Source organism: Ambystoma mexicanum, chromosome 3q (assembly GCF_040938575.1).
Source record: "Ambystoma mexicanum isolate Mex_15411 chromosome 3q, UKY_AmexF1_1, whole genome shotgun sequence".
NCBI classification, from domain to species: Eukaryota; Metazoa; Chordata; class Amphibia; order Caudata; family Ambystomatidae; genus Ambystoma; species Ambystoma mexicanum.
In genome coordinates, this window is record NC_090926.1 from 588027521 (window position 1) to 588054640 (window position 27120).

Below are 27120 nucleotides of genomic sequence, written 5' to 3' on the forward strand. Positions count from 1 at the left end.
CTAAATTGGCTGGATGGGGAACTCTGGACACTTCATCCTTTAGCTCCTCAGAGCGTCCTCTTCAGAATAGCGTTAGAAGAGTGTCGTCCGTCCAATTAGTTTCAGAGGATAACTGTTTAAACAAGGTAATGTAGGCCAGGAGATCCTCTTTCCCTTGCCTAAGATCGAGGAGTTTCTCCTGGGAGGCCACTGATATCTCTTGCCTGTTAAACATGGACTTAAGGCTGTTTGTAAAGGCTGGATACGAATCCAGAATCGCATTTCCCGAGGTAACCAAAGGGGTTGCCCATGCTAATGCAGGGCCGGTAAGTTGAGAAATCAAAAAACCCACTTTATCCTTATCAGTAGGGAAATATCTTAGTTTTAATGTAAACTGTACAGTGCAACTGTCCAACAACTCTTAACTTATGAGGATTTCCATCAAATTTGCCCGAGGGCAGAGAGGACGGAGGGTTCTCAGGGGCTACTCGAGCTATTTGTTGGCGGAGCTGCGCATTATCTTGCTTGACACTTTGCAGTTCCATAGACATGGACTGCATGGCGGCCATGAGTTGTTGCATTTGCTGTTCCATGGTCACTTGCCAGAAGTACAAAACATTTTTTATTTTTATTTTTTTTAGGGCGTCGCTATCTGTTATCTGTTAGCTGAATAGCAATTAGAGATTAAAAGAAGAACGCACTAACCTGCACATCCAGCGGTGACCAGGAAATGCAAAGGTACTGATGATTGTGAAGGCTTCCCTTTAAGCCCAATCCTCCCCACCCGGATTGAACAACCAGGAGCAGGAAGGACTGTGTCCCCAGGGAAACCCTTTATGGGAAAAAAACCTGCGCGGCACTGAAGACACTGGTTCTGGGCTGGGTTCAATGTCCTGGAATCTTGCAGGAACTGTGATGCTGAGGTACGAGTTCGGAAGGATGAGTTCTGTAGAAATGAGAAAGAGCTGATGAGAGAGGTAAAGGTCGGAGGAGGAGAGTTCCCCAGAATCCCTGCGCCTACCTATATCTGCCTTGGATGTTATAGTGTAGACAAATTGCACTTCAGGAACTCGGAAGGCAGAGGAGATGGAAGGAACACTCCTGGAAGGTAGGGAAGAGGAGGAAGGATAGTAGAATGACGGGCTAGGAAAAGAGGAGAGGAAAGGACCTTAAAGTAAATACCATAGAATGAAAGGGCTTGGGCTGAATGCGGATAGAGGTCCGGAGATACGCTGCAGGAGGTCTTGGCAGTTGAAATCAAAGAATCCCTGAATTCTGGAAGAGTCAATACTAAAGCACACAAGGGGGAAAGAGTTAGCAATCGAACACAAGTCTGAGAGGAAAGATCCCTAGAAGGCGATAACTTACGAAGCATCTGGGCTAAAGGAGTAGCGACGCGCGGAGGCAAAGCGCTCGGTTCCTTATATCCGGTCACATGACCCGCTGGCGACGTCTTAGAAGTGCGTGAAACAACTAGACCGGCTCTCAAAGGATAGCAAGAAAGATACGCCACCATGCTGGGGGGATTCACGAATGCCGAACGGCACGTTCTGCCGCGATGCCACAAAGACCAACATTTATAGCAGGTTTTAACAAGTACACTTTAAAACGCTTGTTCTATTTTTCAAGGCAGAATCATTTTCTTATCTAGTCCTTCCATATTCTATTGCAGAAGAGGGATCCTAGTGGTCTAGGTGCCAGCTGTAGGTTGGGTGAGATAGGGTTAAGTTGCAGAAAAAGTCAGAGATCCTGTGGAAGACTGTTCAAACAAGTAAGTAGTTTACTTTAGAGTTAGTTAGGGTCCAGGGACTTCTGAGAAGACACCCTAGGAAGATTCCAGCAGTGGGCCTGGGTGAACTGGATGCGAGGACTCCCCATCACAAAAACACCCCAAAAGCTTTACAGAAATCACACAGGCTTAAGGTAAGTAAATACCCCAGCCAACACAGTACCTCAGCACAGAAGATGAGTTGCAGCAGGAAGACTTCAGGATCTGCAGCCAAAAATCCGGTTGATGAATTCCTTTGTCATGAAGACTGAAGACAGGACTTTGGAAGGGATTTTGCAGCTGGAATCAACGGAACAGGCTCCGGGCAAGAGTTTCTTTGTGACTGGATGTGGCTCTGTGGTTTCGGCACCCTTTTTAGGAGCCAGAAGAAGACTGAATATCACTGGTCGGATTCTCATCACTTGCAAGGTCCAGCACTCTGACAAGGGGACTTTTCAGACAAATTTTGCGTCTCTGGAGGTCCAGCAGGATGCCACCAAATGTTCAGCTTGATTTGGAAGAACGTGCACCGCACACTGGCTCAATGTCCCGGGGTATTGGGATATTGCACACCGCAAGGTCACTGCACGACGTGAAATAGCTCAGAATGCAGGTCTTCTTGAGTCCAGTGGATCCCACCAGGCTCTCGAATGGGGTCATACTTTTTGGGATCCCCAGGTCGATTGAATGGAAGGGTAACAGCAGGCTACGGTTACACGGTAGGCTCTCCGGTCGCTGGAAATAGCTATGGCCGTTGTTTCTTTATCTTCCTCTTCGGTTTCAGCTCCAGTGGTGGACTTGTCAGCTGCTTCCAGGTTCAGAGTTTTTATTAGGAACTACAGCACAACTTCTGCATTCTCTGAAATCAGGACATCCATCCGCCCACTGGGAATTTGTTCCTTTCAGGCAAGGTGGAAGACAAAGGGCTGCAGAGTTTTTGACTCCTCCCTCACTTCCTGCCTTTCCGGACACTCTGGAGCCTGGGTGGGAAATCCACAGCGTTGCGGTCAAAGACAAAACAGCCACTGAGGTCTTTCTCGCCTAGAATGGCAGGGGAAGACCTCAGAAACAGCAAGCACACAAAAAAGGCAAAAAAAAGGAGCCCACCATGTTAGCAAAATGGTGGCCCTTCTGTGCATTAAGGAGGCAGAATTAACAGCCTGCAAGTAAAGAAGACTAAAAAGTCATAAAAGTAGTTACACTGCCACCAGCCCAGCCATTCAAGGAAACTTGCAATTGTAACAAAATGGTACCAGGTAAGTAAGAAAAGGAGATGCATTGTATCCCCCCAGCACTCCACATAAAGTGGGGTGTGCTGGCTCACTGCATAAAATGTAAAGGGGGATGAAAATCCCTCTTTACTACTTGGGATCTGTTGTTCATGAAAGTACTTAAAAGAGAAATTAACAGGGGAGCCCATAGGGGCAACCAAGCTTAAGAACAAAAGTTGAAGAACACTTTCATTTCAACCGTACACTATGGAATGACATAGAAAGGTCACCCATAAAAAGAGTAAAATGCTAGGTGGGAGGGGAAAAAGATTCCCCTTCACCTACACTGAGAGCGATGTCGACACAGAACTGTTTCGGCCCCTCGATAGTTTATCTGTTGTGCTGATAAATGGATGTTCTTCATCGGGACAGAAGGGAAAGTATTGGTGATAGAATCCTGTTTCTCGCGTGTTTATTCGATTTCACACGATATTGTCAAGCATCCACTTCATGATGAGTGGCTGTATGGTTTTATCTTCTTGCTCCCAGAATCTCATATATGGCAGATTTCGGGTGAAAAATTATTAACTTGACCATGTAGATGGGTTCAGTGATACGCAACTCCAGGGTTTGAATCTCCCGTTGTTGCGATTCACTTCTTGTGATCTAGAGGCAGATAAAACCCCTGCCGGCGAAAAAAGGCTTTGCGTCCTCAGTGAGCAGCGCAGTTGCAGAACGTTATGTGCAAACAATCTTTTCGCCGGCAGAGGTTTTATCTGCATCTAGAGGCTTTGCATCTTTCTTTCGAGTATCGAAAGGTAACGTCGACATGGGCGTGCTTGTAACACTATCGCCAACGTGATGTGTAGTGTACCCAAAATCCCTCACGCATTGAGGTCCCTCAGATAGTTTTTTTCCGGGCAGCTAGCTGGTCGCCATATAGAGAGCTTGTAAGAGATATATTGCGAAACGTATTACTTTTTTCCCACGACCACTGGTCGTTTCGTCTTCTACCTTCTTCGACGACTGCTGTGGACCCTCACACCAGAGACGCCTACTGTTGTCGACCGTGTGGCCTCGGCCTACAGGCCAGGACTATACAGAAGGGAGATTGGGGCCCCAGGGTTTGATTCTTTAAGAATGCATTTCCTTTTCCCCTCTCTTTTCCCTTCTTGTCTGACTGCTGCACTTTACCTCTCCTATGGAGAAGACTCCCTTTAAGTTCTGTCTGTCCTGTAACGGAAAGTAGCCATGGAAGGACACTCACCAAAAGTGTGCCAAGTGTCTGCCTCGTGATCACGACTAGCGATCCTGCAAGTCCTACCAACTTTTTCATTCGAAGACGCTAAAAGATAGGTGGATGAAGCGGTGGGCTGCCTACGCCATGCAGCAGGCCGAGGGTAGTTTCTCCGTCGACGCAGGCGCCTCGAGTGACGAGGGCTCAATCGGCAGCCATGGCTCCCATGTGGAGGCCATAGACTTACCCGATGAACCATCCGGTTCCCAGTTGCCCGGCCCTGTAAGGCAGGCTGCCGGTACTGCTATGGGGAAGCTACATCCCAGCGACAAAGACAAACCCGCACCACAAAAGGATAAGCACACAACCCCACGCGCTCCCTCAACGGACTTGTCAAGGAAGCAACAAACGCCAACTGGCCCGTTGAAGACTTTGGCAGCGCCTTCCGATTCCCAGGATTGGCCGCCCTCCCCGCAGCCGTCGTCTCGGCATGCGTCTGAGCATTCAACACATAAGGGTGTCTCTACCAAAAAACACAAGAGCGCTAACGTGCCGTCTATGAGCGCGCCCACCACAGAGGTTTCAGCAGTGGCGAAGACCACAACAATGCCTACAGGTGCGTAGAAATCCCTCCCGAACCCGCTGGAGCTACGCATCAGTTCAGTGGCGAATAAGCCCAAAATGTCATCCTCTCGTTGAGGGGAGTATTCAGAAGGGTCCCAGCCTCTCTCCAAGACTTTGTGTGACAAAGCCGCTCCCTCTAGGGACCCCCTTTCTCCTGGGGAGCCTTTCCCTTCTCCTGGCCCCTCTGGAGCATCTACATGGACCAGAGTAAGGTTTGAAAACTGTATGGACAAGCTGTCTAAGTTTGTAGATTTCTCTGACAATTATTTTAACCATAAGAGACCTAGGGAGGCAGATTCCTGCCCTAGCTTTCCAAAAGTACAAAAACTTTTCAGGCAAACGCCACAAGAAGAGGTTTTTGAATACTTGGAACATAAGGTCTATGAGATTCCTTTGACCAACAGGACAATCCTTTTGGACAGGATTCACCAGAACCATGTCCAGATTGAGGACCGGATCAGCCCGCAGAGGAAACATCTTGGCTTTCACCCAACCCAACACACACCCCCCCCTCTGACCCCCCTCGCCTCTACCGAGCCAGGCTTCACCCATTGATGATCAAATGGCATTTAATGCAATACTGAAAAGGGCTGCAGAACATTTCCAGTTTGCCAGTCAGGAGGCTGTACAGGATACTGACTTTGTAGAGGCCATCCTAAAGGAAAAACCACCTGCAAGTCAGGCAGTCCCCTGCTGAACTCTGTCAAGAAGTGCATTGTACCTTCTTTACTGTCCCCTTCACTTACAAGGACTGTTAACACCAGGGTCGAAAAACTATTTCATCCCTCCCCCTCTGATCCATTATACATCCGGGGCCATGCCACTCCAGACTCACTAGTAGTCACTACTACCAGAAAGATGGCTGGGGTGCCATTATCTACTTCGGGACAGCCCCCCGACAAGGACTGTAAAAAGCTGTATGCCCTCGGCAAACAAATAACAACCTCAGCAGCATATTCCACCAAGCTATAGTGATGTGCAGTGAAATTTACTTCAGGAGGGTCTCCAGGAAGTCCCGGAACCGGTACGATCACGCCTGCTGGCGGTTGTCTCGGAAGGGAAGCAGGTCACCCATAACATCCTTAAAAATACCTTGGATGCAGCTGAGACGGTGGGGCGGACCCTGGCCCAGGGTACTCTTCTTAAAAGGCACACCTGCCTCAAGAACTCTGGGTTCAAACCGGAAACACGAGCCTCGCTTATAAAGAAACCAGTGGAAGACTCAAATTTGTTTGGGAAAGCTGTAGACGATGCCCTAGAAACAGCAAAGAAAGAGCACGAGACTGTCAAGTCCCTTAATCAAATTACTATTCATCCTTACCAACAGCGTGGAGGTAACTCTCGCAGCTCCTTTTGGGGGCAGTCTTTTCCCATTCACCACATAGCCAGTATGGAACAGGGGGTACACCATGGTCCTCTGGACAAGGCGCACCTGCCTCTGGTCAATATCAACAGAGAGGCCAGCGAAGAGGCAAAGGCAGGGATAAGAAGTCCACCCCAAGAGGCTCCCCGGCCTCTGCTAAAAAATGACTCACCAGGGGGTCACTTCAGACCAGTGGGTGCTCAAGACCATAGCCCACGGTTATTGTATTGCGTTTCACCAGCCACCTCGATACCGTCCACCAACATCCAGGCGCCTATCGCCAGCACACCTGCTGATTCTGCTGAAAGAGGTGCAGATCCTTCAAGAAAAGGGCGCCATAGATGTCGTCCCCATTCATCAGGTAAATAAGGGTATTTATTCAGTGTACTTCCTTGTACCCGAAAAGGATCTCACCATGCGCCCTGTGTTAGACGTGCGCCCAGCGAACAAATATTTCAAGCCACAAAAGTTCAGAATGACAACATTGCAGGAAGTAATCGCACTGTTAACACAATGGGATTACATGGCCACATTGGATATGAAAGATGCATACTTTCATATTTCAATGTTGCCAGCGCACAGAAAGTACCTAAGGTTCATGATAGAGGGCAAGCACTATCAGTTCAAGGTCCTTCCTTTCGGCATTGCCTCAGCCCCAAGGGTGTGTACGAAGGTAGTGTTGGTAGTAGCGCTCACCTTTGCAGGCAGTCTATCCTTACCTCGACGACTGGCTAATAACAGGGGATTCGTACGGAACATGCCTTTCAAATACCCAGAAGACGGTAGATCTCCTCTTGAGTCTTGGATTCTCGATCGAGAAAAAGTCTAGCCTAGACCCCAGCCAACTCAAACAATTTCTGGGAGCTCTAATTCGGACCAAAGACAAGCTCATCTTCCTCTCCAACGAGAGACTTCAAAATATGCTGCTCCAGATGCCTCACTATGTAACCAATCGCGAGGGGACATGCGACTGTTAGGGATGATAGCCTCCTGCATTTATCTAGTCCCACACGCATGTTTGCGCATGCACCCCATGCAAGAGTGGCTCTCAAGCCAATGGCATCAGGCCAGTGGACACTTGGATGATTTAGTGGTTGTCTCGGCAGCCCTCGTTCTCTCTCTGCAGTGATGGTCTAGAGAAAACCTCTTGCAGGGGAAGACCTTCCCCACCCTCGCTGTAGAAGCCACTCTCACCACGGATGCATCTCTGACGGTGTGGGGGCTCACCTCCTTCATCAGATGGCACACAGCGTTTGGTCCCCAGCGGTAGCATCCAACCACATAAATCTGTTGGAATTGCTAGCAGTATTCAAAGCCCTGAAGGCTTTTCAAACACACCTCCAGGGAAAGACGTCCTAGTCCTCACGGACAGCACCACGGCCATGTATTACCTGAACAAACAAGGGGGCACTCACTCTCCAGGGCTATCCAAATTGTCCCAGGACATATGGAAATGGGCTCTCAAACACAAGATGTTCCTACTGTCACAACGCGTTCCAGGGAAACTCAATCTTCTGGCGCAGGTACTCAGCAGAGACTTCCCACTACCCGTGGAGTACGAGTGACGATTGCGCGAAGACATTGTTCTGAACGTCTTCACAGACTGGTGCTTCCTAGAGAACAACTTGTTTGCAACTCTAGAGCATGCACAATGCCCAGTTTATGCCTCCAGGTACCCGCAGAACAGCTCCAAGTGGAACGGTCTGTGGATCACATGGTCAGGGAAATGTGTTTACGCTTTTCCCACCTGACTTCCCTACTCAACAAGATAGTGCACAAGATGCACCAGGAAGCAGTCACAATGATTCTGGTTTCCCCTATTTGGGCCCACCAACCTGGTTATCTCATCTGATGGCAATGTCAGTCTCCCCTGCGAGGAAGCTACCATGACTGTTGTTAAGGATTTCAATCAGGCGCACACACAGGTCTCGCCTAGCATTTAGTGCACAATGCACTTATTTATTTGTGTCTATAAGTTCAATATTATGAATGATCTACCACTCATATCACACCCTTCTCAAAATACCCCCCAGGTCACAATGGACCAGGAATCAGGCTAGTTTGTAAAGGCAAATGAGCAATCCTACACAGATGTCAGTAATTGGCAGGTATTCAGGAATGAAAGACAATGTCTAGAGTTTGAATGGAATCTTCCCTCCCCAAACAAGAGAGAAAACCGTTTTTGGAAATTGACACTTTTAAAATGACATGTAAAAATGGCTTTGTGAAATAATGCAAAGTGAGCAAAAATGCTAAAATGGAGAAAAAATCTTAGGAAAGCAACACTAAACAGGTCCTAACAAACATGAGCTACCAGCTAAACAGTACACACTTTAGATCAGAATGGGATTTGAGAAACACTTTGGATGGGAAAAAGACGCATGTAAACTTTTGCTAAAATGTCAATTCGCTGCAAAATTCCACTATGTGATTTTTGATGAAAACGGTTCAAATATGATTGAAATTTCATTTCTATCTATAAAATTGAAGACGTTATGGAGGTTTTAGTGAGAGGCGTTTTTGAAAAATAGGCCCGAAAATGAAAACAGACATTCGGTTTTAAAAATGACAAATTGGTTTTATTACACTATAGTAATGACTATGAAAAAGAGAATGCCACCCGGGAAACGACCACAGTTACGTGGCCACCGTAACCCTTCACGTGGTGGATACTCCTTTCTGGGATTTACTTTAGTTACTCAAAATCACTAATGCCTTATGGTTTTATAAAACAAATGAGAAAAATCAGCGCAAGAATGGTTCTGACAATACTAGGGTTCTGAAGTTAAAAATGGGATGGGTTGAGATTGGGATAAGACAATGAAAATATACTATGGGTCACTGTTGTTCCTATTGATACTTACAGTCCCTTGTAATTAAAATTGGACTGTCAGGGTTCTGGTCATTGGATTGTGTCAGGTCTACCGGCAGCAGGGCACCTCTGGCGGGATAGGATCAGCAGTGCGGTTCTGGTCAGTTTTGGACTGCACCTCAGACTGGATTTGGATGGGCCCTTCTGGTCACTGGACACGGTAGATAGCAGGATGCATGTTTCAGCAGGCAAGCCTTGATGGTAGCAAGCCAGACAGAATCAGACTTAAATCCCCTCAAGTTTGGGATGGTTGAATTTGGTTCTAGCTAGAAAGAGTTCAGCAATGCTAAAGTCTGGATTCTCAAAGAAGTCTGGAGTCAGCTGCAAGATGAAGAGTTCTGGACAAGATGAAGTCGGAACAAAGCGTGGTGCGGAAACCTGGATGTGTTCAGGAAGCAGTGTGTGTTATGTGCGGTGAAGTTCCTATATTTATCATACCAAGTAACATCACCAAGTTTATGGTGTGGACAGAATTTCAAAACACACCCCCGCGGCTGTGAGTGGCCACAGGCACTTGCCTTGTTCGGTTGGTAGTCAGAACAGAGCGGTTATCTTTATGATGGAATTTAGGATTTCTCACATTGATTTTGACCAAAACTTAACTTTTGCTCAAATGTACATTTCTAAAATAATGCCCCCTAATAACATCGGACACATACATAGCTTATTTGATGGGTTAATTTCACATTGAATACCCATCTCTGTGAGAGCTGCCTTTGTCATTCTATGGAATTTTATCAATTTGAATCATAACAGTTTGGACTAATAATTTCTAAATCAGTACATATCTAGGCGATTATCACTGGAGCATGAATATGCGATCTTCTCCAGCATGGGGTCTGGTATGGATTCACATGCTCATGAATATTCCCCGTAGTCAGGCCGGGAATCCTCGGTATAGAAAAAAAAATCAGTATCAGTTTCGTTTCTGATCTGTCTTTCTTAGTAGTAACCAATCACTGGTCTCTGGGTCATACTGCCCCCAGCCAATGACTGCCCTCTCCCTAAGCCCCGCCTCTGGCAGCCATCCTCAGATTTTTACCGCACGTTCAAGTGTTGGGAGTCCTCGTGCTGTAGCTCTCGAGCTTTTGCTGCGTTTTCGCGCTTTTTCTGGAGATTTTTCTAATTTTACGGTCAAATAGAGCCTCAAGCTCCACCGTTTCTACATCCGATCAACGGGGATCCGTTTCGGAGATTTCTACGCCCCTCAAGGGTGAAGATTCCTTCGAGTTACGCTTTTGGAGGATTCCAGAAGTTCCGAGGCCTACCCCGGACATGGCCCAGGAGAAATGAAGCTCGACGCCCGGGATGCTGTTCAGGACCTGCCCTGGATGCCAGCTTCAGAATGTTTTCAAGGAGGACGAGCATTCATTATGCCTCTATTGTCTCCATGAGGACAAGACGCACACGGAGAAGGACTGTGCGTTTTGTGGGAACATGTCGGAGCGGACCATGAAGGATCGCCACCTCCATCTCGCCAACTGGCTGGAAGGGAAGAGCGCGTCAGGCGAGAAAAAGAAAAAGAAGTCTGAGCGGTCTTCTAAGTCCTGTGAGGGCGCACTGGCGACGGGGGCCCAAAAAAAAGCTACGCACCGCGAGTCCGCGGGCACCGGGAGCGCTGAACGGTCGGGCTCCTTGGTTGCCAGGCAGGGCGCATCCTCCCCGGCGCCATCAACCACGAGCCAACGCTCTGGCTCGGGTAAGAGGAAGTGCGAGAACCCGGCGAAGCTTCTGGAGAGGCCCCGGTCGATCTCGAAGATTACGGCAGAGGGGGAGCGAGGCTCGGACCCTCCCCCCAAGGTGAAGGCCCCAGGCGTACAGAAGGTGCCGATGGCCTTAATTCACCCTGCTAAGACCTCGATTGAGGATGTCGCCGCGGCCCTGGGTCAGCCTGTGGAGGCTACACCAGTGGAGGCGACCTCGGGACCCAGAGTCTCCCTGCCACCGCGGAGGGAGTCGTCTTTCAGGCCCATTGAGAAGACCCCCACGAAGTCCTCCTTGGAAAAGGTGGGGGAGGGGCTGGTGGCCATCATGGATACGGACACGACCTCTGAAGAAGAGCTCATCGAAGTCGTGGAAAAGGCCCAGCCCATCGGGAGGGATCCCGACGAGGGCGACGACGAGAGCGACGGTGTCGCCGACAAGGCTCCTCAAGAGCCCTCGCACCCGTCGTTTCCGGCGCCGCAGGACACTTCGGCGGCCATTTTGTCAGCGATTTAGTCCTTATGCTCAGAGATAAGGACAAGGTTGCCCCTCCCCCCGACGGAGGTACCTGAGCCAGACCCGACGGGAACTGGAGCCAGGACTTTCGGAAAGTCCACCGCATAAGAGGAGGAGGACGCATCCTACGCCAGCTCTCCCACCTCTGCGGCCTGCTCTGCCTTCCCCCCGGTCTACTACCCACGGGGATGATACAGGCACGGACACGGCTATGACAGGTACAGATGACGACGGAGGCGACGACGGGACGTGTCCCCCGTCGCCCCTGCTCGGGCATCCCCGCCCGACGAGATTGGATCCTTTCATGCCATGATTTCCAGGGCATCCGAGCTCTTCCAGCTCTGCCCAGAAGAGAAGAAGAAGGAAGGGTTCCTTTACCAACGGCGCAAGGCTAAAAGGAAGACGGTCCTCGCCGTACCGCTTCTTGATGACATCTGGGATGAGGGGCTCGCCCTCCTCAAGAACCCTGCCACGGCTCCGGCAAAGAGGGACCGGTACGAGAAGAAGTACCGGGTCCCCGACGCTGCCCCCTTGTGCCTTCGGGCGCAACCTACCCCGGATTCGGTCGTCTTGGCGACGGCAAAGGAGAAAGCTGGGGGGGCATCGGCCTCGACATCAACTTCCCCGCCGGACGGCGAGGGCAGGAAGCTGGACACGATGGGACGATGGATCATCTCATCCACAGCGACGACTATCAAGGCGGCCAACGCCCTGGCTATCGTAGCCCGCTACGACAGGGAGTTGTGGTTCAAAATCGCCCCTCTGTTGGACTTCCTTCCGGATGCCAAAAGGGCTGAGGCCCTTGAAATCTTACAGGAGGGTGAGATTGCTTCGGACCACGCCATCACGGTGGCAACGGACATCGCCGACACCGGTTTCAGTCAGTTGGGCAACAGCATTTGCTTGAGACGACGAGGATGGCTCAAGGCCACGGATTTCCGCCAGGACGTACAAACCAAGGTTTTGGACATGCCCTTCGACGGGAACAACCTGTTTGGGAAGGCGGTTGATGAGTCCCTTCAGGCCATCAAGACAGACACAGAGACTGCCCGGGCACTGGGAGTGCTCCAACAACGACGGCTGTCCTTTCGGAGCTCCGGAGGCAGACAAGGTGCCTCCAAGGGATCCGGCAGTGGCTCCTCCACGTACCGCCAAGCGGCAAGATCTTCGTCCCAGTAAGCCTACAGGGGACGCGGCAAGTCAGGTGGTTCCCGTTGTCGTCGACGGGGAGGCAAGGCGGCCTAGAAACAAGATTGAACCGACCGTGGGGTCGGGCCCCCGCCGAAACACCCCGGTGGGAGGCCGGCTGGCGAGGTTCATCAGCGTGTGGGAGTCCATCTCCACCGACCATTGGGTGCTGGACGCCCTGGCCCAAGGGCACGCCCTCGAGTTTCAGAAGAAGTGCCATCACGTTCCACCCGTGGCCAGGAAGGAAAATCACATCCCTCAACTACTGTTGGAAGTAAGGGCGATGCTCAAGTAGGGTGCCATCGAGCTCGTCCCAAAGAGGCTTTGGGGCTTCGGAGTTTACTCAAGGTACTTCCTCGTAAAAAAGAAGACAGGAGGATGGCGCCCCATCCTGGACCTGCGACGACTGAACAAGTACATCAAGGCACAGAAGTTCCGGATGGTCACCCTCCAGCACGTGCTGGGACAGATGGAGGAGGGCGATTACCTGTTGTCATTGGACTTGGAGGATGCGTACTTCCACATCCCCATTCTAAAAAGACACCGAAAGTTCTTCAGGTTCGTGGTCCAAGGGCGGCACTACCAGTTCAAGGCCCTCCCATTCGGATTGAAGTCGGCACCCAGGGTGTTCACCAAGTGCCTCGCACCGGTGGCGGCGCGGCTGCGCCTACAGGGGATCCACGTCTACCCCTACCTGGACGACTGGCTCATCCGGGCAAGGACAAGGGAGCTCGCCGTGGAGCACACTGCGAAGACAGTCCAGCTGCTGACGGACCTGGGATTCTCCATCAACTTTCCAAAATCCCACGTGGTTCCGTCGCAAATCGCCCTGTTTCTGGGAGCCAAGCTCGACACAGTGGCGCAGCTGGCCTCGCCGTCGGAGGAAAGGACCAGGACCATTCTGGGCAAGGTGCAGCATCTGCTGGCCACGGACATGGCCAGGGTAAGATCTATCAAATACCTCCTCGAGATGATGTCCTCCTGCATTCATCTGGTGCGCCTTTGCAGGCTTCGGATGCGCCCCTTACAAGAGTTCCTCGACGCCCGCTGGGTCCAGTCGATGGGCAGCTTCGAGGACAGGATCCCTCTCAACGAGACGTTCCGTCGGGCGATCGGGTGGTGGGGTACTCGCTCCCATCTGTCGGCGGGCATGGACTTTCAGACCCCAGCTCACCAGGTGACGGTCACAACGGACGCCTCCCTTGAAGGTTGGGGAGCGCACTCCGGAGATCTTCATGCGAGAGGCCTTTGGCCTTTGGCTCCCGGAGGAGAAGTCACTCCACATCAACATCTTGGAGCTCCGCGCAGTGTTCTGGGCCCTCGGGTCCTTTCTTCCGTCCCTCAAGGGCAAGGTGGTGAGGATCTTCACTGACAACACCACCACGATGTTCTACATCTGGAAGCAGGGCGGAACCAGGTCCCCGGCCCTATCCAAGGAAGCCCAGGATCTGTGGCATTGGGCTGTCGCCCAAGGGATGTTTCTGGTGCCTCTTCATCTGGCAGGAATAAAAAACACGATCGCCGACTCACTCAGCAGGGAGCTGCGCTCGTGCCACGAATGGGAACTACGCCAGGATCAAGTGGATCGACTCTTCCGACGATGGGGCGAACCCCAAATCGATCTCTTTGCGACGGCGAAGAATTCCAAGTGCCGGAGGTTCGCCAGCAGGTTCCCCCAGCCGAGGAGCATGGGCGATGCTTTCTCGTTCCCCTGGGACGGCCTATTTCTTTATGCGTTCCCTCCGCTGCCGTTGCTGCTCCAGCTCATCAACCAGCTCAAGAGGTCCCGGTGCAGGATGATCCTCGTCGCACTGGCGTGGCCGAGACAGATCTGGTTCCCGGACCTTCTGGACTTGTCAACGTCCACACCAGTCAAGCTGCCGACGGACATAGACCTTCTCTCCAGAGAAGGAGGCGCCATTCTTCACCGCAACCCGGAGTCGCTGAACTTGCAGGCCTGGCTCCTGCAGCACTAGAGTTTGGAGGGTACGACATCCCGGCAGACTGCAGAGAGGTTCTTGCAAAGGCCAGGGCGTCCTCAACTCTGAAATGCTACGGACATAAATGGAAGAGGTTCTCCGTCTGGGGCCGTGCACAGAAGATTAACCCTCTGCGGATTACGGCCCCTCAAGTACTGCCGTACCTACTGTCGCTGGCCAAAGCTGGACTGGCTCACACTTCCATCAAAATACATCTGGCTGCAATCTCCCGATATACCAGGACTATGGGACGGGTGTCCTTGTGGTCTCCTCGCCTGGTGAAAGAATTCATGAAGGGACTATTCCGATCATTCCCGCCAGTGAAGGCTCCTGCCCCTGCGTGGGAGCTTAATGTGGTGCTGACCAGGCTCATGGGGGCCCCATTCGAGCCTATGCATTCGGCGCCTTTGAAGTTCCTGTCATGGAAGACAGCTTTCCTCGTGGCCATCACCTCCGCACGACGAGTGGGAGAGATACAGGCCCTATCTTGCAAGCCTCCATACTTGACTTTTCATGACACGAGGGTGGTGCCGGAGTGCACTCCGGCACTCCTTTATGCCCAAGGTGCCATCGGACTTCCACCTCAACGAGTCCTTGGTGTTGCCAGTTTTCTTCCCGTCGCCTTCGTCGCCGGCCGAGAGGACTTTACACTCGCTGGATGAAGCTAGAGCACTGAAGTTCTACGTGGATCGCACAAAGTGGTTTCGGAAGACGTCACAGCTGTTTGTGAACTTTGGGACTGTGAATCAAGGGAAGGCTCTCTCGAAGACTTCCGTTTCCAGATGGCTCTCCGGCTGCATCATGCACTGTCACCGGTTGGCAAACCGACCGCTGCCCGGCCGTCTGAGAGCCCATTCGACCAGAGCGATCGCTGCTACCACGGCGTTCCTGTCTGGTGTGCCCCTGCTGGACATCTGCAGGGCTGCGACGTGGAGGTCGACGCACACCTTCACAAGATTCTACTGCCTTGATCGGGACTCCAGGGAGGAGTCCAGGGTCGGCCAAGCAGTGCTGCGCAACCTGTTCGCTTAAGGTGAGCCTGGTGAGGAGGTAAGAGATGCTTAATGTGAGTTGTTGTATTGCTTAATGTTGAGCCTGTTGCCACCTCCCGTGGTTGTGCATGTGTGTACTGCTATGTATTCTCTTATTCATGAGCATGTGAATCCATGCCAGACCCCATGCTGGAGAAGGAACAAGTTACTTACCTGTAACTGTTGTTCTCCAGCATGGGTCTGGCATGGATTCACATGCGAACCTTCCTGCCTACCCCTCTGCGGCTCTTCACTTGGTCATACTGCCACTTTACGTGCTACCAAATCTGAGGATGGCTGCCAGCGGCGGGGCTTAGGGAGAGGGCAGTCATTGGCTGGGGGCAGTATGACCCAGAGACCAGTGATTGGTTACTACTAAGAAAGACAGATCATAAACGAAACTGATACTGATTTTTTTAGGGCCTGGGTTTAGGAATTCCGCCTGGGATCCCTGCTCAGACACCTATGATGGATTGGTATCTGCCATCGTCCTCCACTGGAAACCTAAAGTACTGTCTTAGAAATTGTCACTATACAGCCACACTGCTGCGAGCCCCATTAAATCCCATGTACTTGTGCTACCTTTTTTAATTTTCCCTAGTATCTTAAACAGGGAACTTGCATTCTTGAAGATTGGTTCCTAGAATAGGGTCGACACTGATAAATATTTACTCTAAGTTAAGCCCTGTAACCGTGTATTGCTTAGTAACTGTATTTTGCCTGAAAGATTGGTTGGTGTCCCATTTGGAACCTTATTTTGTGATGTTGTTTCTATATATATGCATGGTTTTCCCTACTTGTAGTGTCCTTAGATCAATTCATATCTATTATAAATAAGTATATTTGTAATATTGTGTAGACAGCCTGGTGCCTGATGACCCTTTTTTATGTTAAGTGTGTTAAAAACACTTCCCAGATCTTCTTGGTCCTAGCTTTACTGCTCAGCCACTCTACGGGTGAGAGTTTGGTTAGACCTTGTGCAAACCTTGCATGTCCACTAAGGTTGGCTTCCCAGAACCCTGAACCTGTATTGTTTCTGAAAATCCCTTCTAAAACTGTGAATACAAGCACTCTACATAATGTTTGGATAATGCTGTGTCGCTCCAGTTTAGAAATGTCAATTTGTAGTCAAACCCTAATTCTATAGGACTGTGCTCCATTCCTTCCTTCTTTGAAATTCTGCATAAATGCACACACACAATATAATCAGACCATGCCAAACTCCTCTGTTGTAGATGAGCAACTTATGTACACACCCCAAGCTTCCATTTTCATTGTCCTCACTGTTTCAGTTGTTTTCCTTTTCAGACCACCGGTGGAGCAGCAGAACAAAAATGGCAGTACCGTTGCCCCGGCTTTGCGCACACTATCGGCCACACCCACTGGACCTGGTGTACCTATGAGGCAGAACAGCAGTACCACCCCTGTGGCCAAGTTGGGGCCACTTCCGAGCAACCTGGATGACATGAAGGTGAGGACTAGGCTTGTACATGGGCACATAATGCAGTAACACCATGTCTGTGACCATGTGTTCCACAAGACCCAATGTGAGGAAATCCTCCACCTAACAAAAGCAATGTCAAGAAATGCTGTCCATACAAGGCTTTATTGATAGCCTTCAGTTGACTCCTGTGTGAGAGGGGAATATTTGTTTTTCTGTCCTAGACCTTGAATTTTGGTCAGATTACCAGCTCTGACATGGGCAGGGTGCAAAATGATTGCGAGCTGGGACCTATTTAGCTCCTGCTTGTAGCCTAGAAGCGCCTGGCTAGCTTGACATCTACAACTACCAGGAGCTACCCTAAACTCCCCAGGCCAACTCATGCCATGCAAACGTATGCTTATGACATTAACTGTGTGTTTTTTGGCATTGTGTAAAAATGGGCATTAGCGCACATCAAGAAGGCATTTTACGCATAAGGGGTCATATAATGGCCAACAAGTTATAGTTTTAATCTCATACAGAAGTTAGATTTGCTTCATGCTACATACCAGCTCCTTATTTGCCCGGTTATGCTAGATACCCAAGAGGTGAATTTACCTCCTACACTTCAAAGGTTTATTTCGATCTGTGCATGGTTTGTGGAGGAAGAATCCAGGGATTCTGCCGAAACATTATGGGGTTGTTGGGGTCTTCATTAATGTTTGTAAGTATTGTTCTAATGCTTTTGAATCTGCTTATAATCACATGTTGGACATATATTCCAATATCTAGTGGCAATCTCAGAGTATTGCATCTTTTTCTCGTTCTCGAAGATCGAAAAGGGGCGTCAACCTATGTGTGTCTGTACCACTATCCCTATCGTGACGTGTAGTGTACCCATGATCCCTCAAATGTCGAGGTCCCCCAGATTGATTTTTTACCCCCTCATACTGGTCGGTAGCTTTCATGCGAAACTCATGTTAATGAGATTTATTGCTATTTTCTTCACATCCCTTTCAACGATTTCATCGACGACCGTTTCCTTTTTGCTGTCCTGCAAATCTGTGATTGAATTCTCGACGACTGGTAAAGGCCTTCTGCATCAGGCTTTCGGTCTTTACAGTTGTGAGAGTGGGCACCCTTATTCTCGCCATTTGTCTTTAGAGAATGCCTTTTCTTTCTTTCCCCTCCTCTTTTCCTTGTCTGGCTGCTCTTTTCCCACTTCATGATGTAGAGGACTCCATTTACATTTTGCCCTTACTGTAATAGGGCGTTTCTGTGGACGGACACTCATAAGGAGTGTAATAACCACTTACCTCGTGACCACGATGAGCGGTGTTGCAAGGCCTGTCGACTCTTTAAGCCTAAACCACTTAAAGAAAGGCGAACAAAGCAGTGGGTGGCCTACGCCATGCAGGCTGAGTCCCATTCTCCAGCCAGTACTGTCTCCTCAGACCAGGATCCCCTCCAGCAGCCACAGCTCCAGTTCAGAGGCCGAAGACATTGTTTTGGAATCGGCTAACTCCCACGTGCCCGTCCCCAGCACCACTAGGCATGCCGAATGCACTGGTATGGGGAGATTACCCACTGGCGACAGGGACACATTCTCACACCACCAAGGCTAAACACACAACAACTCGGCCTCCTTCGACGATACCGTCGAAGAGGCATCCAGCAGCTGCAGGCCCGTCGGAGGTTTTGGCGGTGCCTGGTGAACCTGATGGTTCTGTACGTGCTGTACCTTCGCCACTTCGTGTGACGCATGGTACCAAGTTTTTCACTTCCCAGGGTGCCTCCCCTAAAGTGTTGCCGCCTATTTCTAACAGGTCAAAAGACACGTCAAAAGTGTGCTTCCTTAAGCCAAACTCACCTTAAATTAATGGAAAGGCACATTATAAGGCCCTTTCAGACCTGGACTCCCATGGTTCTGGTCCCCAGACACCCTCTTCTTTGCCTCCAGGTGGCTATACCAAGGCCTCCACTCCATTGTCACAGTCCTTGCAGAGCCCCAAAGGCCCTATTCAGGAAGATTTACCTTTTCGACTTCCAGAAGCCCCAACTAGCAGCTCCTGGACTAGAGAGAGGTTTGAGGAGTGTATGGATAAAGTCTCTGAGTTTATTGGTTTTTCAGCTAGATTTGATGACATTCTTCATAAAAGATCTAATTCCTTCAAGGAGGGCCCTTGGCCCTGCAAGTGTCCTAGACTTCAGTCCCACATGGTCCGCCCTATCTCTCCTGGACTCAAGCTACCTGATCCCTCTGACGATATTTTTCAGGACGATCCGTATGATCAAGATGAAGACGTCTTTTATGTCCCAGACCACAAGATGGGTCCCAGGACCCTGTCTCCCATGACCCAGATGCATGGCTTAATACAGAACAGATGAGACAGGGGGCCTCGGCCACTACCCCTGCTCATGAGGCAGAGTCTGATAATATTTTCTTCAATGCCACTCCTGTTAACCCAGCCCAGGGGGCTTCCCCTATTGACGACAGGGTGCTTTTCAATAAAATTCTTAGGAAGGCAGCGGACCACTTCAACATTGTTACTCAGTAGGCGGTGCCTGACTCAGCCTTTGTGGGTGTTGCAGACATCCTTAAAGAAAAGGTTCCGGTCTGCCAGCCTATTCCCCTTCTCAAATCCATTTAGAAGCATATTACCCCCTCTATACTTACACCCTCTCTTATTTGAGCAGTGAATCTGCATGTTGAAACAATGTTTTGACCCACTGATCCCCTCTATGTTCGTGGACACTCCATTCCGGACTACCTGGAAGTCACCACGACTAGAAAGCGCACATGCATTCCCCTATCTTCAGATGAGGCTCCTCCCAATAAGGAATGTAAGAAACTTTACGCCTTGGGCAAGAGAATTACTTCTTCAGCATCCTATAGTACCCACATTGCCAATAACACCACGCTGCTCACCAGCTTCAGTGATGTTCAGTGGGGTCTTGTACTGGACGGACTTCAGAATGTTCTTGAACCAGCTAAATCACAAATACTTGCGATTGTGCAGGAGTGACGTCGGGTCACGCAAAATATTCTAAAGAACACGCTTGATGCTGCAGAGACAGCTGACAGAGTGTTAGCAGAAGGGACACTTTTAAAACGCCATGCTTGGCTGAATAACTCAGTCTAAAACAGAGGCGCAAGCCTCACTCATAGATAAGCCCATTGAAGACTAGGCTCTCTTTGGAAAGGCAGTGGACTACCCTCTCGAGACGGTAAAGGTGCATTAGACACTAAAATCTCTCAAACAGATTTCCAGCAGGCCGTACGTGTAGCGCAGGGTTTTTAATACCCACGGCTCCTTTTGTGGGCAATCCTTCTCTCTAACTGCTCAGTGTTCCTATGGCACAAGCGGATCACCCTGGTACTTAAGCCAATGAGTGTCCAACACGTATCAAGCCCCTCAACAGCAGGGGTTTAGGCAAGGGAAGGGGTAGGAATAAGGCTGCCAGAGGCTCCCCTGCCAGCAAATGACTATTTGGTTCAAGTCCTCGCCCAAGCCTCTGTTAGGGAGATTTATCATTATTATGCTTCATCCCCTCTCCTAGTGAGACCCCCAACAGGTTTTGCTGGACTTCTAGACCTTTTTCATTCAATCCTGAATGAGTGGAGCCTTTTTCCACTCATTCATTCTTGTGGGCTGTGTCTTTTGGACCTCTATTCTTTGTATTCTACCTTTACTAAGGAGTCTGTCTGCTCCATAGCTCTTAAAGTCAGGCATCTGTGTTTTTACTGTGAGAAACCAGAAGGTGTCTCGCCCACTAGTCCCCGGATCCTGGGGGTGGTCCAGTGGGAGAGGATCACCTGGGTGAGGGGTCTTCGGGGAGTGGGACACCGGATGGTGAGACGCGGTATCCCCTTCCAAGTGACACCTAGGATTCTTAGGAACTCTACCCTCCATCCCTCCCCCCCTTTTACAACACAAACCCTTTTACAGGGACAGACCGCTATGGGAGAAAACAAACACCCGAGCAGTATACCTGATGTGTCACAATACAATGGTCAGGAAATAACTGCCCATCACACACACCTGACTTCCATTAAGCTTCCCCACACGGATAAAAGGCGGAGCACGAGGGCACAATCTGAGCGAGGCAAAGCACTCGAGGAAACAGCAGTTTTTTTCTTATTTTCGTTTATATTTATTAGACTTTTTTTTTTTTTGTCAATCTTTTTTATTGAAACATCAGTTCACATTGAAATCTTTAACAGTATAAACAGTGGCAAGGATATTTGAATGCAGTTCAACAGTACATCAATGTTCACCTGCCTAGAACTCAACGAATAGCGCTGAGACCAATTAATTTAACAGTGGGTTGACATTTCATTTTGATCATTATAGTTCATTTGTGACATCATTGTTACTCTTGGGGATGTATTGCTGCAGTTGTATGTAGAAGAAGAAAAGAAGGAAAGGAGAGGGAAAAGAAAGAAGAAAGAAAAAATAAAAAAATAATTTTCCACCTGCTCCCCCCATAGTCCGGGTGTTTAGTGTCCGATATTCTCCTGTTCTGGTGCTAGGTCAACCATGTCCCTTGTTTGTGCTGAGATTCTCAGGGCTGGAGAAGGCATTTGATCAGTCTTGGTTGGAAGAACATATGTTCCTTTTCTTCCACATGGTCTAGAAATGGGCCCCAGATTTGTCGGAATTTGTCCGTTCGATTCATTAATGTGGCTGTTAGTTTCTCCATTCCCAAGAGTTCCCAGACCTTGACCCACCATTGTGCAATACAGGGGCCCTCGGGCTCTTTCCAAAAGCGCGCGCGCGCGTAAGGCGGGCTGCCATCCGTAGTTGAGTGATGAGCTGCGCTCTAGGGCCAGATTGCGGGTATGATCCGTCCTCAGGGGAATCTCCCAAGACCATCACTATTGGGTCCAAGGGGAGGAGGGATCCGCAGATGTCTTTAATTTTGGAGCGAATCTCCAACCAGAAAGATTGAATGGTCGGACAGTGCCACCAAATGTGACCTAGGTCCCCTTTTGCCCCGCACCCATGCCAACAAGTGTCAGGGTAGTCAACATTCATAGCATGCAGTCTCTGCGGTGTGAAATACCATCTGTAGCATATTTTGAGTGCGCATTCCCTCACCGTCGTGCATCTGGAGGACTTGTGTGCTCTGGCCCAGATTCTCTGCCATGACTCAGGAGAAATCTCTTTCCCCAGCTCTTTCCCCCAAGATACCATGTACGGCAGTTCCTCCTCCTCTGGGGCTATTTCTGTAAAACGATAGCACGTAGCTACATTATGGGCACGTTGACCTTCTATCGCAGTTAGTTCTAGGCCTATGGGGGGTCTGCTGGCTGCTTTTCTAACTAGCGGGTTGGTGATCCAGTGCCTAAGTTGAATGTATTTAAACCTTTCAGATTCTGGTAGGTTAAATTTCTCCTTGCATTGAATAAATGTTAAGGGGACACCGTCAGCGTATGTCTCATGCAGCCTCAAGATTTTAGTTCCCGACCATTTATAAGATCTAGGTTGAAGCCCCGGGGTAAAGATAGGGTTTTGTGTGATCGGAGTCATAGGGCCCAGACCCGGAGTCAGTCCTCTTAAGGTGAGCTGTCTGTCCCAGCATCTGAGTGAGGCGCTCGTGGTTGGGAGGAGTGGAAGTTGTGAGGCTCGTGCTTCCCGCGGCAGGAAAGGGAGGTGAGATAGGGGGGGCCACAGTGAATGTCTGTTCTATGTCTCGCCATTTGGGGGGGTCCTCTTGGACCGCCCAGACCAGGATAGGGCTATCTGAGATGCACGATAGTATCTTACCGTAGATGGGAGCCCTAGTCCACCAAGCTGCCTACTTCGATGAGGATCTTGCGCTGGATTCTAGGTGTTTTACCCTGCCAGATAAATTGGCATATAGCTTTCCGAAGGTTTTGTAGGTCTCGCTCTGGGATATAAACTGGGAGCGCCTGAAATACATAGAGAAGGCGGGGTAGTAGAGTCATTTTAACAGCTGTCATTCGCCCCAGCCAAGAAATCTCCTGGGGGCCCCATTTTAGTAGTGATTCCTTAGCTTCTTTAAATAGCGGGGGAATATTAGCCTTCACCAGCTCAGAGTAACTTGCAGTCAAGTGCACTCCTAAGTATGTTATTTTGGAGGTTACCCAGCTGAGGGAGAATTTGTTCTGTAAGGCGTTTAGGACCTCAGGGGTTTCAGACAGGTTCAGCCCCTTTGATTTGGCTGCGTTTATTGAGAAGCCCGAGATCTGCCCAAATCTATCCAGCAGAGCCATGAGCGGGGGGACTGAGGTCTGGGCCTCTCGCAGAAAGCAGAGCACATCGTCTGCGTATAAGGCCACTTTGTGAGTCTGATCTTTTAATTTGAGCCCTTGGATTTCAGAGTGTAGGTGGATATGTTGGGCTAGCGGTTCCATTGCAAGCGCGAACACCAGCGGCGATAGGGGACAGCCCTGCCTGGTCCCTCTGCCAAGAGGTATCTGCGGAGTCCAATGGGCGTTAACTCGAACCTGGGTGGTGGGGATCTGGAAGTTGGCCAGTATCAGCTTGGAGAAGTGCGGGCTAAACCCAACGCCCTTCAGGACAGAGTGTAGGTAATTCCATGACATGCTGTCAAAGGCGCGATGGGCATCTAATGACAGTAGGGAGAGCGGAGCTGAAGTAGAGGGGGCGAGGGCTATCAGATCAATTGCTCTTCTGATATTGTCATGGGCCGATCTACCCTGAATGAAACCCGTCTGGTCTCGATCTATTAACGTCGGTATTAAGCATAGCTATGGGCCGATAGGAGGCGCAATCTGCTGGGTCTTTTCCAGGTTTTAGTATTAAGGTGGTAAATGATTCGGCCATAGATGTGGTGACTGATCCCAATTCCCACAGGGTGTTAAATAAAGTAGTTAAATGCGGTGTGAGTTCTTTCATGAAGGTTTTATAGAATTTGTTTGTGAATCCACCTGGACCCGGGGCCTTCCCAGTGGGGAGGGATTTGATGACTGCTTCTATTTCTTCCCCCGTTATTGGAGCTTCTAGGGTATCCTTCAGGGATCAGGGTTCTTGTGGGAGCTCCGCTTTGTCTATGAACTCATTAAGAGGACCGGATTCCCTATATGCGGGGTAGCGTGTTCCGTGAAGTAGTCTTCTATGATGTGACACTTGCCCTCCTCCAAGTATGTGCCTTTGCCTGTCCTGTCTCTTAAGAAGTCTATTCTATTTTGTTTGGTCTACTTCCCTATTTTGGCCGCTAATAATCTATTCGCTTTATTCCCTTTTGTGTAAAAGAATTGTTTGGTGCGCATCATGCCATAGGCCGCCCTCCCCACGTGATGCGCTTCCAGCGCTTTCTTGGCCACCCTCAAGTCCCTTAATGTGCGCTGAGTGGGTTTCCTCATATGCAGCCCTTCCAGTCTGAGGACTTCCTCCTTTAATTGCTCTTGCAACAATTTCCTGGATCTCCCCCGTTGCGCAGCCTGATCTATTAGGTGGCCTCTGAGTACCGCCTTCCCTTCATCCCCGATAGTCCCCAAGCTCACAACTCCCGTGTTGTTTTCGCTATAATACAGCTCTTTAGTTTGCTTGATGTGGGCCCGAATCATTGGGTCATCTAATAGGAAGCCTCCAGGGGGGTTTCGTGGGAGGGGTGACTCGAGGGGGTGTGATAGATAATAGGACCGGGGAGTGATCTGCTAGTGCCTCTGGAAGGATCTCTGCCTCTAACACATTTGGGATCAATGAGTCGGCTATCATGAACATATCGAGTCTTGAAAACCCTCCATGTACTGGTGAGAAGTACATATAATTCTTTTCATCTTGGTGAAAATATCTCCATACCTTGATCAGGGAATGATCTCTCAGCACAGAGGTGAGGGCCTTGAAGTTGTTACCATCGTTTATTGTGGGGGGTAGTGTTTTGTCAGCCAAGGGATTGATTACTGCATTAAAATCCCCTCCTAGAATTACCTCCCCCTCAGCGTGGTCAAATAGGGCTTTGGACAACTTCGCGAAGAACTTACTTTGATTAGATTTCGAGTCATAGATTTAAACTAGAGTGACCTTGCGGCCGTCTAGTGTAGCGTTAACCAGTAGAAACATCCCCTCTTCATCACGAAACTGTCCGTTAGTTTTGAAAGAGATCCCTTTGCGCACCAAGATGTCAACCCCACGCTTTTTCAAGCCGCTCGATGCAAAAAATCTAATGGGATAATTTCTGTCATTCAGGCGGAATTCATCTGCTGGGCACAGGTGTGTCTCTTGAAGAAACAGGAAGGAGGCATCTAAAGACTTCAATCTATGGAGGAGTGCTTTTCGCTTCAAAGGGGAATTCAGACCCTGCACGTTAAGTGAGATAAATTTGTAGCTAGTGGTATCCATGGCTCAGTCGCTCAGGTTCCATGGGTAAATTGAATCTCCCGGCCATCACCGGGCAAATGCGTTTCCTTGAGTGGAGCACAGAGGACCAACCGGGATGAGGGGCGTGGTGAGCCAGAACATAAACTTTCTCTGATAGCAACAGGTGGGAACATAACATAAGAAACTCATTAAAAAAACTTATAAAAAAGGCCTATAGCATCAATTACGCTAGTTATTTCCATCAAGCACTGCAATGATCGGAGTCCCCAAGGTAATTTAACCTGAATAATACTTTTGTAGGGCGCCATCCAGTCTGACGCCCAAGTCGGTTACAAATGGAGAATTTCCAGAACCCAAACTACGTTTAGACCTAAGGTTCAGGGGTAGCAGGTAACTACCGTAGTTAAACTGGGGTTTAACATGGGGGAGTTGATCGTTATTTGCAGGTAACAGTCTGATTGAAGGCCTCTGATGAGACCTACCAGGGGGGGTGAAACAAGGGAAGAGTAACATTCCAGTGCATAGGGGAGAACTTTGTTGGGAGTTATGCTCCCCACTCTCACAGCGGGGTTCCCGCATAGGGTCCCGGCGGGGAACAGGTGGTGTCCTCGCTGGGTACCTTCCTTCGGGTGAGGGTATAAAGTCACTCTCTCACCTTCAGCCTGTACAGATCTCTGCCCAGCTCTTCCCCTCCGGGGACGCCGGCGAAGGGGCCCCGCCAGGGGTTTTCGATGTCTTCCTCAATTCTGATTCATCATTAGGGGCTGTCGCATTCTCCGGTCTACGGCGGGATCTCCCCTCCTAGGCTTTGGCGTAGGGCGAGAGATGGACTCATCGCCCTCCGGGGGCCGTGGGTTGTGGTCCGCCCCGTCAGAAGACTCTTCCATCAAGCTTTTCGCATCTTCCTCGGAGGATATTATGTGGTGTTGGTTGTTGAATTCGAATGTAAGCTTGCAGGGGAACCCCCAACGATACCGGATCCTCTGATCTCTCAACCAGGCTGTCACTCTGTGCAGGCGCCGTCTGCGAGCTAAGGTGTATGGGGCCAGGTCCTGGAATAAGTGTATCTCAGTGCTCTGAAATCGAATTGAGTCTGCGTTCCTGGCTGCCGCCATGATGTCTTCTTTCTGGCGGTAGAAGTGCACTCGGGTAAGTACATCTGGAGGCAAGTTCTTCTTCAACTGGGCCGAGGAACACACGCGGTGCGTTCTGTCCAATTTTAGCTCCTCATTTGGTGGCAGCTCTAAGAGGGCTCTAAAGAATGTCTCGACATATTCCGCTAGGTCCCGGTCGGGGATCTTCCGGGGGACTCCACGCAGCCGTATGTTGTTTCGTCTCGACCTGTTTTCCAGATCAGCTTGCTTTGCCCAGATGTCCTCCAGATGTTCTTCAATGATCTTTACTCTTCCTGCCAGGGCATCATTGTCATGGGATTGCATGCAGGTGACATTCTCTAGGTCATTGACCCTGGATTCCAGCCCCCCAAGGTGGGAAGTAAGATCTGCAAGCGACTGGGCCAAAGAGTCCTTGGAGGTTTTAATCTCCTTCTTAATTTCATGGGTGATATCTTGTTTAAAGGACTTGAACATATTCTCCAAATCTTCCTTGGACACAGCCATATTGGTATTCAGCTTCGGAGTTGGAGCAGGGAAAGTGGATGGGTCTCTTGGTTGAGGTGATAAATAGGCTTGTATACTGCATGTTTTCTGCCTAGTCCCAGATTTGGGCATCCCCGGGGTGCTGTAGATTGCGCTTGATTGGCTTCTCGTGGAGACCCCAAGTTCCTGAGGAGAGGAGTATGTAAGAGCACTCAGCCCGTGCTTTGGTATTGTTATGAGCTTCTAAACTTGTTGTGTCCCAACGCAGCTATAAATCAAGCGGAGTATACCAGGGCGCTTGGACCCTCCCAAAGA

At 49.8% G+C, this 27120-nt stretch overlaps 1 protein-coding gene across 4 annotated transcripts in view; it reads left to right on the forward strand.

Moving 5' to 3' along the window:
* MRTFA (myocardin related transcription factor A) overlaps window positions 1-27120 on the forward strand; it is a 614269-nt gene that overhangs the window by 445257 nt on the left and 141892 nt on the right. For all 4 annotated transcript variants that reach the window (XM_069654401.1, XM_069654404.1, XM_069654402.1 and 1 more), the window contains one exon: window positions 16781-16943. In XM_069654401.1, coding sequence (XP_069510502.1) covers window positions 16781-16943 — 163 coding nt within the window. The remainder of the gene's footprint in view (window positions 1-16780; window positions 16944-27120) is intronic.